Here is a 13,048-nt window from a genome sequence, read left to right on the forward strand (position 1 = left end):
GTTTCTCATAGCTTTAAATGTTTAACTCGCACCCTTTATGCACATTTCCACACATCAACTTCAATTTTTGGCTAAAAAAAAGTTCCAAACAGATAAAGCTTTATGCATCGACGTTACCCACACTGCAACCCTGTGATCAGCAACAAAAGTGAGTCTGATCAGCTCTGAATTGATTGAAAAAGGTTATTCATTGCAGCGAAGCAGGTTGTGAGATTCTCTAAAAACATCAACTTGAAGCAAAGAAATAAATGGCCTAAAACATATTTTGAAGAACAGTCAGTCTGCATTACAAGCATCTGATTCTCCATCTTTATGGCAGCTTTCTTTCTTTTGGTTTCTTCTGTCTCACACTTGGCCTCGCATAGCTTTTTTATTTGCATACTAATCTGCTTCTTCTTCCAGATGACTAACTTCTCTGTTAAAGCTGTAGCCATGGCTTTTAGATTGTCTTGATTCTGACTGAGGAAGACGATGACAACAAGCTTCCACATCGTGATCCCTGACACTTGTCGGCCTGCTCGGAGCGTGACTTGACATTTTTCATCCATTCCTCACATTTCCAGAAAAAGGGAAATAAGTCATCGGTTTGTTTTTAGGACCAAGTCATGAGCCACAATTTACCAGGAAAAAATTGTTGACGCAAACAGTCAAAGTCAACATGTAATTTAACAATGTTGACATTTGAATCATCTTCAATAAATCATCATTTGATAAAATGTATTAATATACTGACAAACTGTTACAAAAATATTTTAGTTCTTCAGATGTTTTTTTTAATGAAGGCAAAATATTTTGTTCATATAGACTTCTGTGCATCAATCTTTTTGTGTAATTGTGAATGAGTTTGAGGGGATGTGTGTTGTCCTGAATGGACAAGAGGTTTCATATATCATGTGTCAGATGTCCTCTGCCACAGTAAAACACCACAGTGGCTCCAGGAGCAGAGAAACATCACGTGACCGCTCAGATTAAACAAGAAAGGTGCAGAGAGAAGCCCAGCAGCTGGTTCTGCTGCAGGGCCTCAGTCTGTGACCTCTCCATTAGGGGCGCTGTAGTGAACAGCTGACAGCAAAGTTATGCTATAACACACAAAATCCCTGAATCATCTGGCAGAAGTTACAGCTGGATTTAAAAAGCAGGCCTGTTAGGCTCCCCCTGTACAGTTCATGTCCCTGCATCTCCTCCATCTATGGGAGGACACCAGGGTACCTAAAGAGGCCATCCATACAGAGAGAACATGCAAACTCCACACAGAAAGACCCAGCAGGTACTTGAACACAGGATATCCTTGCTGCGAGGCGGGAGCACCAACCGCTGCACTTTCTCAATCTAAAAAAGCTTAAATATGTTGATGTCAGAGGAAAAAGAAGCTCAATAAACTGATAAGTCTCTTTATAAAAAGAAAAGATATAGCATGGCTGAGTTTTTTAATGATAACTATACAAATATTCTGCATTATTAGATAAAATCATTTACATATATGTAACATTTAAAAAGCTTCAGCTCAAGTTCATATAATAAAGGAAAAATAATGTTTTAAATCAAATTCTTTTCAATACTTAAATAAACTGCTGTTTCTTCATTGTAGAAAAAATAATTCAGACAAATAATTCAATCCCAGGGTAAGAGTTTGAATTTCCTCCTTCGTGGGTCACTTCAGAGCACTTTTAGCTATGAAAAGAGGACATGTCCTCATTTTAACATGAAACACCTAATCCCTCAAAGTCATGAATGCATTAATTGTTTCTGTTCATAGTATCACCTCTTCTCAGCGATTCTCAAGTGTTCTCTCTTTAATGCTCCTACTGGTTGATTTCACTGTTAGAACTTTGACATGAGAGTCTCCTTTACCCTCAGTGAAGCTCAGAACAGCTACGCTGGAGTGAAAAACAAACATTCCTCTGTGAGGTATTTATTCCCACCTGGTGGATTATAATCTAACAAAGCAGTGTAATAATGTATGGATGACGGTGGATCAACCAAAACCTCATCTTTCATTTTTAATGAAGAACTCAGTGAGAATTATTTCAGTATTTCAATCATAAACTGAGTGTGTTCAGGTTGTTGTTCTTCTTTTCACTGTTAAATTGCTCATAAAGATGAAAGTTGAGCCCCACAAGTACTAAAACCCTTAAACCTTCATAAATGTGTCTACATGACTTGAAGAAATATCTGGATCTTCCAGCTTTAACAGTTTGTGTTTGGACCGGAGGAAATAAAACTGAGGTTAATTCCTCTACTGCTGCTCCGCCAAATCATTATCAGGAAAAAAAAAATCACATATTTAATATAAAAACAAGTAAACCAGATCTAGTCTCGGACCTGTCAAACACTGAAAAAGACTTAAAGAGTCAATGGGGAAGACAGAAAAAAAAGTCCTCTGCAATTAAAGCAGAAAATTGTAATTAATGAAATTCTCATACGTTTACATTCGTGATAAATTACAGAACTAAGTCATTAGTTTAATCAGGTTTATCTTTGCTGAGTTTGTGGAATAAGGAGGCGAGGTTTTAGTCAGCAACAGAAACACACACACACACACACACACACACACACACACACACACACACACACACACACACACACACACACACACACACACACACACACACACACACAGGGGCCATCACACTGACAGAATCCTCTACACAGACTCCTTAAAGAAGGATTGTGGAAAACAGACACCCTCCACTGGCTTCTTCACATATTGCACCTGTAACCGGCTGGTGAATGGTGAAGCCTCACAGCTGTGGCAGGAACCAATGGCCAGCTGGGCTGTGTTGTGGGAGGGGATAAATTTGGTGCAGACACACTTCCTTCACCTTGGCACCTCTGGATTGGAGCAGGTATGTGGCAGCATGCGTGTCTCCTGGCTTGGTTTGGCGTGTATTAATATTTTCTGTTTCTTTCCTCTTTAAGTGCCAGCGAGCAGGTGGGCGTAGCGGCTTGAGGGGTCGGGACAGCCAAGTTGCCTCTGTTGCCTTGTTCTGTCTTCTGTTTTTTTTTGGGGGGGGGGGGGGGTTTCTTCCTTGCTGTGTTTTCTTTACTCTGCCCCAGCTGTGTCAGTTTTGGGAGCGTTCGTTGGTTGGGTTGTTTGCTGATTTCATTTTGCTTTTTGTTGGTTGTTTGGGGATTTGTGTGTTTGCTTTCAGGAAGTACCAGCCAAGGCTCAGCAACAGACTGAGGGGGGCTGCTTTGCTCGGGGGTGTTTTAACCAAGTTGTGTGTTTTTCTCTCACCATATTTATCAGGTGGTGAATCGTCTTTTTCTGTGTCTACTGAGTAATAAAGTATGTATTTTTATCTCTCTACATAACTGCCTCGGTTTCCGTCTTTGAGCTGTTTTTAAGCTGTTTGAGCTGTTTTGAGCTTGTTTGCCTGTTGGTTCGTACATAACACTTAAATCAAAAGGCGTTTGAATGAAGGAAAACCTGACTTCTGTATTTAACTTGAGCAAAGATGGATTTTGGCTGAGAGAACAGAAAAAAAATAAAAGCTTTTTAAAGAAAAAATAACATTGATATAATTTCTTCCTGTCAAAACTCTCCCTGCAGCATTTTAAATCCAAACTACCAGCCTGTAACCTGCCTCAGCACCACATGGAAACTCCTATCAGGCATCATAGTGGCCAAGATAAGTAGGCACATGGATCAGTACATGAGTAAAGCACAAAGGGATTGACAATAACACCAGGGGGACCAAACACCAGCTGCTGGTTGACAGGACATCTGCCCAAGACTGCAAGGCCTGTAGCACCAACCTGTGCACTGCCTGGGTTGATTACAAGAAAGCCTATGACTCAGTGCCACACACGTGGATACTGGAGTGCTTGAAACTGTACAACATCAACAGGACTCTAAGGAGCTTCATTCAGAACTCAATGGGGCTGTGGAAGACATGTCTGGAGGCCAACTCAAAGCCAGTGGCACAGTAGCCTGGCATGCCAGACTGTCTCTCCATGCTCAGGGATAGACGGAGATGTCTCTGTGTGGAACATATGAGGTCAGTCTGGCATGCCAGGCTAGTGGCACAGGTGAGCATCAAATGCGGCATATACCAAGGAGATGCCCTGTCCCCCCTGCTGTTCTGATAGGCCTGAACCCCCTCAGCCAGATCATTACCAAGAGCGGGTTTGGATACTGGTTCAAGAGTGGAACAACTGTCAGCCACCTCCTCTACATGGATGACACCAAACTGTATGCCAAGAATGAGCGTGACATGGACTCCCTGATTCACCTCACCAGGATATACAGCAGTGACATTGGGATGTCATTTGGACTAGATAAGTGTGGACGAATGGTATCTAGAAGAGGGAAGGTGATCACAACTGGAGGAGTTGAATTACCTGAAGGGAACATAACAGATGTGCAGGACAGCTACAAGTACCTGGGGATCCCACAGGTAAATGGTAACCATGAGGAGGCAGCTGGAAAGTCAGCCACAGCCAAATACCTACAGAGAGTCCTGTGGGACTTCCAGATCCAGACTGACAAGCAGGTGATGGTCAATCAACCTGACATAGTGGTGGTGGATAAACAGAAGACAGCTGTGGTGATCGATGTAGCAATCCTAAGCAATGGCAACATCAGGAAAAAGGAGCACGAGAAGCTGGAGAAAGACCAGGGGTTGAGGGAAGAGAGAGAAAGAGTGTGGGGCGTGAAGGCAACAGTGATACCAGTAGTGATCGGGACGCTGGGAGCAGGAACCCCCAAGCTGGGAGGATGGCTCAAGCAGATACCAGGAACAGCATCTGAGATCTCTGTTCAAAAGACCGCAACTCTAGGAACAGCTAAGATCCTGCGCAGAACCCTCAAGCTCCCAGGCCTCTGGTAGAGGAACCGAGCTTGAAGGAGACAACACCGCCGGGTGGGCGAGAACAGTTTTTTTTTTTTTTTTAATACATATGCTTTTATAAGGATGTGGTATTTAATGGAAATATTATTCACCAACAGTTTTATTGTGTCTGAGTGGGAGTGTTGCAACAAATACCTCATTGCTAAGTGTCTTGCAATACATTTGTCAAATGTGTGAAAAAAAATGCTTATTAGTGTGAAATGTCACGCAAACGGGAAATGACACATTCATCACTGTGTCTATTTCAATACTGAAATTTTTTTCTGCTGTTCATGTTTCCTTCTTTATAAGGGCAGAAAACCAAAATACCTGAGGGTGACGTGGAAGGATAGTGCATGAAGGAAATTATATTTGAAAAACACCTCAAAATCTTTTTCATCCATGTTTACATTTTTTACACTGATGTGTGAAAATTAAAACGTTGTGGAAAGAGGCAAAAACAAACAAATAAATAAGAGCTAACTGAAAACAATTCCAAAAACATTTTATTGGATGTCAACCTTTTATTGCTAGGTTTATTCTCTGAAAATGAAACTTCCAATAAAAATGAGACAGACTTGAGCCTGATTTATGCCAGAAACAAAAATATCATTTTATCATGAGGGTCCAAGGCGGTGGTTGCTTCGTTTTGTCTCGTTACTGTGAATTTCACATATTAATATTATGCTTATTCACTGTTTTTATTTTTACCAATCAGTGTAACATCTTGAAGCCCTCTGAGGCAACTGTTCTTGTGATACTGGGCGATACAAAAATAAATTGATTGATTGATCATGTAAATCAAATACCTGACCGACTGCCAACAGTTCAGAGTCACCAATTAGCCTCTGTTTTTGGACTGTGGGGGGAAACTGTCGTCCATCAGGCCTCCTCAGCATGTAGATCGGTGTTTTATCGGCCGCTGCCCTGTTTGTTTCACAGCTCCTCATCACAGATCCTTCTTGGCCACAAAATCCGCGGGACGCTCCTCGGATTCCTGTTTTTGAACACCTGCAATTTCGATTTCAGTCCCTTGTTCAGCCTTAAGGTTTCTGAACCATTCAAGAGCACAGTTTTCACATCTGACCCAAAGACCCTCAGTTGGGTTCACATCATGAATGCATGTCTTGTTTTCTAAATGCGCACCAGGATGTCTTCGTCAGTTCCTCCCTTCTTGATAAACACCTCTGAACTCATCCCCCTCTTCGACTTGCTCCCCTGCAATCAACACACTATCACTCCATTTGTTGCCTTTGGTGTATTGATCTTCAGGCCCACCTTTGCACTCGATCCTCCAAAACCTGTGTCTTGTGTATCATTTCCTGAATTCTCTGTGACAATGGGACCAGACCACTGGCAAAGATCAAGATCTTGGAAGGATGTCATGGAAAAGCGCTGGATATGACGTCTTGTGGTGCAAAGAATGTGGAGTTTTTGTCCCTTCAGGAGGAAGTTTTGGAGATAAACTCCTTCTGGCATTGAGCTGTCACTGACTGTGATTGGATCAGTCAAGTCGACTTGTCAGGGGGACTTTGTCATGGAAATATAGATTGTGGTCGTGGCAAGACCCGGCTTGTTCTGGTTTGCTCATAAAGCACACGGCGACCTTTATCAGCAGCACCATCCGCCTCAGGGCGCAGCAGCAACACTTAGCTGCTGGAGAGTTTCATGACAGATTCAAGCTGTCTGGTGACACACTGGAAGTAAACTTACATAATTCTTCACATTTTTTCTGAAAGTTCTTTCAGGAGTATAATTTATTTGATGTATTCTGTCAGTATCTGAATGACAACATTTGATTTAATGGTCTGATGGATGTGTGAGTCATGACTCAATCGTAAACGCACACAGGTTTGGGGATTTTTTTCTCTCTCTTTTCTTCCTCTTATATGGATATCCTCCTTGAATCACCAGTACAACAAGGTTGTTGCTCAACACGCCCACTCGCCAATACATCCCCTCCTCAGCCTATATAAAGGGCTGCCTTCAATGCACACACACATCAGACAAACAGCAGAGAAGAAGCATGAGAGCCTTCAGCGTGTGTGTGTTAGTGAGCCTGGCAGCTGCAGCCTGCTGCGCTCCGGTCACTCAGGAGGTCACCCTGGAAGATGAGGGCTTTGCAGAGGTATGTGGGAACTTGTTTTCTATCTATTTGATGCAAGCTGGAAGTGACAGAGAACTGATTGTGTTTTTTTTTTTGTTTTTTTTTTTTGCCTCTTTCTCAGAACTACCTGAAGGCCTTCTTCAACCTCACAGAACAGAGAGGACCGTTATCCAGACGAGGGCTCAACCCTCTGACCAAGAAGCTGACGGAGATGCAGAGGTTCTTCGGTCTGCACATCACCGGGACGCTGGACACCGAAACCCTGGACCTGATGAAGAAGCCCCGCTGCGGCGTGCCCGATGGACCCATCGCTCGTTACTCCACTTTTGGAAGGAACCTGAAGTGGGAGAAAAACAGCCTCACATACAGGTGAGTGACCTTCTCAGAGAAATCTGTGAGGAAAAAAAGTCATCCAGTGAGTCTAATAGCTGTTTTTTTTGTGAAATACAGGATTGTGAACTACACGCCTGACATGTCTGCAGCAGAAGTGGACGACTCCATAAACAGAGCCCTGCAGGTCTGGGCCAGAGTCACTCCTCTGACCTTCACCAGGCTGTACAGCGGGACGGCGGACATCATGATCTCCTTCGGGCGGCAGTGTGAGTAAACGGTCGGGTTTCACAGCACAGAGAAAGATCCACTGTATCAATGATCACTGACACACGATGCTTGATGAACTTATCTGAACCTTGTTTATTGATTTTGAGAAGGTTAAAAATATGTCTGCTTTTAAACAAAAATACAGCTGATAGCACGTATCTGCTTCAGGCTTGTGATTTGAACTGATAATGAAGGGATTAATAGAGATTGTACCTGTAGTTTTAAATAGCAGCAAGTGAATAGATGCTCGGTTCAAGTCAGAGGTCAGTAAATGAATTTAGAATGTTCCATCATAATCACAGAGACACAAGCAGAGGACGTATCAGTATGCATATTGTCTAAAATCAATCTTCACTGAGGTAAATATCTGCTGAAGTGCTGTCTTTGTATCCCGGTTCAATATATTAATTGATCCTTAAACAGACAGAAATACAGGAAAGCTGGTAAATAAAATAAGAAAAGCATAGTTCAATCCAATGTATTATTACCAAAGTCATGTTTATTTACACATTTATATATTTACTTGTTCATCACATTCATCTGACTCAATAAAGCAGTAAAAAGGTTCATAATGACAAGAAAAATAAAATCCAATTTCTTTTACAATAAAAAAAATTAACGACCAAAACAAAGCTGAATAATTATAAATCTAAATAATTTGAATAGAATCAGAAGTTTTTGCGATCACAAACCAATCAGTAATCATTTTATACATTTAACTTAAAAATGTAATAACAGTCTTTTTTCCCCAAATCTTAATATATCAAAGGTTTGAAAACAACACACCAACTAAATTTTGAAATGAGACTAAATTAGATTATTCAAATACTCTATTGTCAGAACTCATAATAATCCTTTGATTAAAATCTGAAGAATTTTGGATAATAAAGTCAGATTATATTTACTCCTTTTGATCCCTAGCAGTAATAAGATCGTGAAAGTGTTATAATTATAATGGAATAATACACAAATAAGTGTATGCATATACTTGTATGCTGGTTTTAGAATAAATAAAGAAAATTGTAGAACTAAGTTTGGGTGGATTTGTTTTCTGTCACAGCTTCTTGTCATCGCTGCTCCTTGAATATTGCTGCATACCTGAGTGTCATTTATCCCTTCACTACTATGGTATTATATAATAAATCGCTCAGCACAACAAAGATGAAATCATTCCAGCGATGACATGCCAGTGCTTGCCCGTTGCATTTGCAGTAATTTTCTTTTTTTGAAGTGTTTCCTGTTAGCGCATGTTGGTGGTTGTAAAATTCCACAAAGCATCTTGTTCTTGGCAAAATTACCGTTTTGTGTCATGGGGCACAAATAACTCACATTAACCCCATTTCCTGGTGTTGTTGTTCACAGCCCACGGTGATTATTACCCCTTCGACGGCCCCGGTGGAACTCTCGCCCACGCCTTCGCCCCGTCCTCGGGCATCGGAGGAGATGCTCACTTCGATGAGGATGAGACCTTCACTTTCCGTTCGAACAGAGGTCGGTCGATCATCCGCTCTTCTCTGCTTGTTCAGTATCAAACGTTGTGTGGAGTCTTGTAGCTCAGCTGCCATCCTGGTTTTTCTCTCCTTCAGGATTCAACCTCTTCCTGGTTGCCGCTCATGAGTTCGGCCACTCGTTGGGTTTGTCTCACTCTGATGACCCAGGTGCCCTCATGTACCCAACGTACTCCTACAGAAACCCCGACACCTTCGTTCTGCCTCGAGATGATGTGAACGGCATTCAGTCCCTCTACGGTTGGTAGTGCTTGTCTTTGTCGTTGTGCTGATTATCGGAGCTACAGATCACTTGTGTACAGGAAGTACTCATATCCTTTCATCTGCAGGTCCAAATCCTTCCAAGGATCCCACTGTCGTTGGTCCTCCACCTCCTACGACACCTGATGCCTGTGATTCAACCATGATTCTGGATGCTGTTGCCACCCTTCGAGGAGAGATGCTCTTCTTCAAGGACAGGTATTGGATCTGATGATTGTCTGTTCATCTAAAACAGGGGTGGGGAATCCTGGTCCTGGAGGGCCGCAGCCCTGCATGTTTTCCATGTCTCCCTGCTCACACACTGCTGATTGCAATAGGCTCATTATCTGGCTTTCTGCTGGACTTGGCCGTGAATCTTGATTCGATTCAGGTGTGTTGAAGCAGGGAGACATGGAAAACATGCAGGGCTGTGGCCCTCCAGGACCAGGATTCCCCACCCCTGATCTGAAAGGTCTACAAAAAGGGTTTCCTTCACAAAATAAACTAAACGTTGGCTGTTTGCCTGTATTTTCAGCTTCTTCTGGCGTAGCTACCCTCAGAGCAATACTCCTCAGCAGACTCTCATCACCAACTTCTGGCCCAGTGCCCCGGCCGGCATCGATGCAGCTTATGAGAGCTCGGACAGAGTCTTTCTCTTCAAAGGTGTGGCTTCTACCAACATTTCAAATGCAGAGACTCAGTTTCAGCTCTCCTCTAACTTCACCCCTCCTTCTTTTCAATCTTTTGGCCTACAGATAGGAAAGTGTGGGCCTTCTCAGGCTATACCCCAGTACCAGGTTATCCCAAGACCCTTAAAGCTTTTGGTCTGCCAAGAAGTGTGAGCAAAGTCGACGCCGTACTCTACGATCAGGAATCTGGCAAAACTCTCTTCTTTGTGGACACTGTGTTCTACAGGTATGTTCTAGGAATTTATCAGTTTGAATTTAAAGTATGAGCTCCTCTTTTGGACTTTTTTTTGACTGAATGACTGAACGTATTTAATAGTTTCGTGTGTTTTTTCTTCTCAGTTACGATGAGGGCAGAAAGACGCTGGACCGGGACCAAATGGGCAGAGTTTTGAAGAAGCGGGTAGATCAGAATTTCTCAGGTCTGAGCAGAGCGACGGCAGCTTTTCAACACCAAGGTGAGTTCATTCATGAGGAAAACGGAAAGCTTCATTTGTGGAAATGTGACTTTTTTAAAGCGTTCTGGCTGCAACTCTGTCTTGGTGTAGAGAAATGTAACTCTTTTGAGATGCTGCGACTACACGTGTGCATCACAACCATAGCAAATAGTTCTTCTGCTTATGTGCAAGTAGATGCACAATAACAGCAAGGATGGCGATCACAGAGTGCCGTGTCCACACGACTCTCAGCCCATCTTCTCCTGAGATTAGGTAGTTTTATAATTGACAGTTCCCCATAATATCATTCAAACTACAAATGTCCAGGTACTCACCATTATTAAGTTCCATAGCGTATCATACTAATATTAAATGAGCTCTTAATGCAGGGATAGATCGTAGTCTTTGTCTAAAACTTCTATCTGTATGTTTAAAAACTGTCTTCAACTTGCAGAACACTAACACGAGTTTCTTTTTCCGCAGGCTTCACTTACCTCTACAACGGACCCTACATGTTTGAGTACAACCTGAGGACGGGCAGGTTGTACCGCGTGCTGAGGAACAGCTACTTCCTGCGCTGCACAAATTTCTAGATCCACTTACTTGGAATTTCGGTGGATGCTGGAGAACAATGAATGTACAAAACACAGTGTTAAAACAGTGCATTTAACAAATTTCTATCTTTCTTTATAATATATTTTCACTGTTTAAATTTCCATTTAAAATCACGTGTATGTATAATGTTTTTTGTACTTTTTCAATGGCTCAGAGTGTCAATTTTTAAAATAAAGAAAAGTTTTTACAGTAATTGTGAATTGTGTCATTAACAGTTTAAATGTAGAGAAAAATGTAATGGATGCATTGCAAAAATGAGGAATGTCTTCAGTTAATAAGTGATAACAGATGTTTTTCATGACAACATCATCGGATATAGGACAACAGTGTCCAATACAAGGAGCATGGACCAAAACCGGCCCGTAAGAGGCTCCAATCAGGCATTAAAAAAACCAGCAAGCAAGTTGTAAAGATTTCACTACTTTAAAATGACTGAAATGTGGAAAATACATGTTTTAGCATTTATTATCAAAGGTTCACAAAAAGAGGATGTTTAGCACCATAAAATCTTTGGTATTGAACAAAGCAAAGAAAATAATGCAACACACTCAATATTTAATAAATAACCATCTTTTGTGGTTTATGTGGCCATTTTGTGCCCATCATACCTTGGAATCATTGAAACCAGCTTAATATCATCTTTCAAAAAATTACACTGAAGGTAATTCACAAACATTTACAATGTGTTTTCAACAGTATAATTGTATAATTGTTTTTTAATGTGTGTTTTATCCTTGCAGACACTTATAAACTGCATTAAATCATTATTCGTCAGTGGGATTTTGTCATTTTCTGTGTTTATTTTCATGATATGACATAACCTGCTACGGCAGACGAGAGTAAAATGCTCCTGGACTGAACTTTCAACAACTGCACATTCAAATCATTCATCCCTGACATTATGAGCTAATGTGATCTAATTACCGCTTTACCTGCCAAAACAGCCCTGATGCTCCGAGGCAAAACCTGCACCGCACCTCTGGAGGTGGGCGGTGGCATTTGGCACCAACAACAGATCCTTTAAGGATTTGTGAGGTGGGGCATCCATATCCATAGTACTACATGTACCAATGAGCCTTGGTTAATAGTTACAGTTTTTATAGACACTGTCAGTGCAGACTGGTATCATGTGTTTTAAAGATGTTTTAAACAAGTCGTTTCCAAACTTTTTCCTCGGGAACCTAAGTTTGTACCACTGTAGGCTAAACCTCGTCTCAGCTTGCTATTTAAAAATTTGTTCGCCAGATTTTCACTACAAAAGAAGCATTCAGCTCTAATTTTACTCATTAATTTCATGAGGCCGTGTGTTTGTAGCTTTCTTGGTAGCTTATTTTTTTCCCTCATACTCATCTTTCTGATGCACCACAACTTTGAAAGCCTACCACTATGTATAATACTGCAGACACTTCTAAATTAATACATTAAGAAATAAGTGATCCACTTTTAACGCTTAAACATAGTAGGTTTTTTACATAAATTAATCAAATGCTGAATTCTATTTTCAAAACTTGAAAAAAAAAAATTCATCCCTTAAAATTAAGACTGATTTTCAAGGCCCCTGGTCGAGAATCACTGCTCTAAACCATTAATCTGGTCAAGTTATAATTTGAACCATTTCAAAGTAGTTAAAATCAAACCAGAACTAAAGTCAAGGATGTGTATTTTGTATAATTACACCAACATAGTCACAAGACCAAAACACAGCATGGTTTAAGGCCAGAACATTTCCTGGTAAGAAGAAGACAACTTGCTCTTTAGACTGGTGCAACTTGCTGTCATTGCTGCCCTCATGTGGAAAATCAGTGCAATGCGTGCAATGTTGACCTGAAACTGAATGAGATTTAAGTTGACTCACACTGTATGAATACTATTCTGCTGAATCAGCAGCTGGTGTATGAGTGGACCTCAGTTAGACTCGTGAACCCGGTTCAGAGAGGCTGATTGCTGTGAGAGCTGTTAACCATATGACAGCATTGTTAACTTCGTCTCACATCCTTTTTGATTATGAACTGATGGTGCAGGA

General features: G+C 41.3%; 1 protein-coding gene across 1 annotated transcript; it reads left to right on the forward strand.

Annotated features, from left to right (window-relative positions):
* Positions 1 to 6,728: 6,728 nt before the first annotated feature.
* On the forward strand, positions 6,729 to 11,237 carry LOC115395297 (collagenase 3-like). Its single transcript, XM_030100769.1, has 10 exons — positions 6,729 to 6,960; positions 7,061 to 7,308; positions 7,390 to 7,538; positions 8,902 to 9,030; positions 9,126 to 9,287; positions 9,377 to 9,506; positions 9,823 to 9,950; positions 10,043 to 10,202; positions 10,316 to 10,431; positions 10,894 to 11,237. Exons 1-10 carry the CDS (start codon positions 6,859 to 6,861, stop codon positions 11,001 to 11,003), a joined length of 1,434 nt encoding a protein of 477 aa, XP_029956629.1. The 5' UTR covers positions 6,729 to 6,858; the 3' UTR covers positions 11,004 to 11,237.
* Positions 11,238 to 13,048: the final 1,811 nt, after the last annotated feature.

Source organism: Salarias fasciatus, chromosome 10 (assembly GCF_902148845.1).
Source record: "Salarias fasciatus chromosome 10, fSalaFa1.1, whole genome shotgun sequence".
In the NCBI taxonomy this organism is placed as follows: domain Eukaryota; kingdom Metazoa; phylum Chordata; class Actinopteri; order Blenniiformes; family Blenniidae; genus Salarias; species Salarias fasciatus.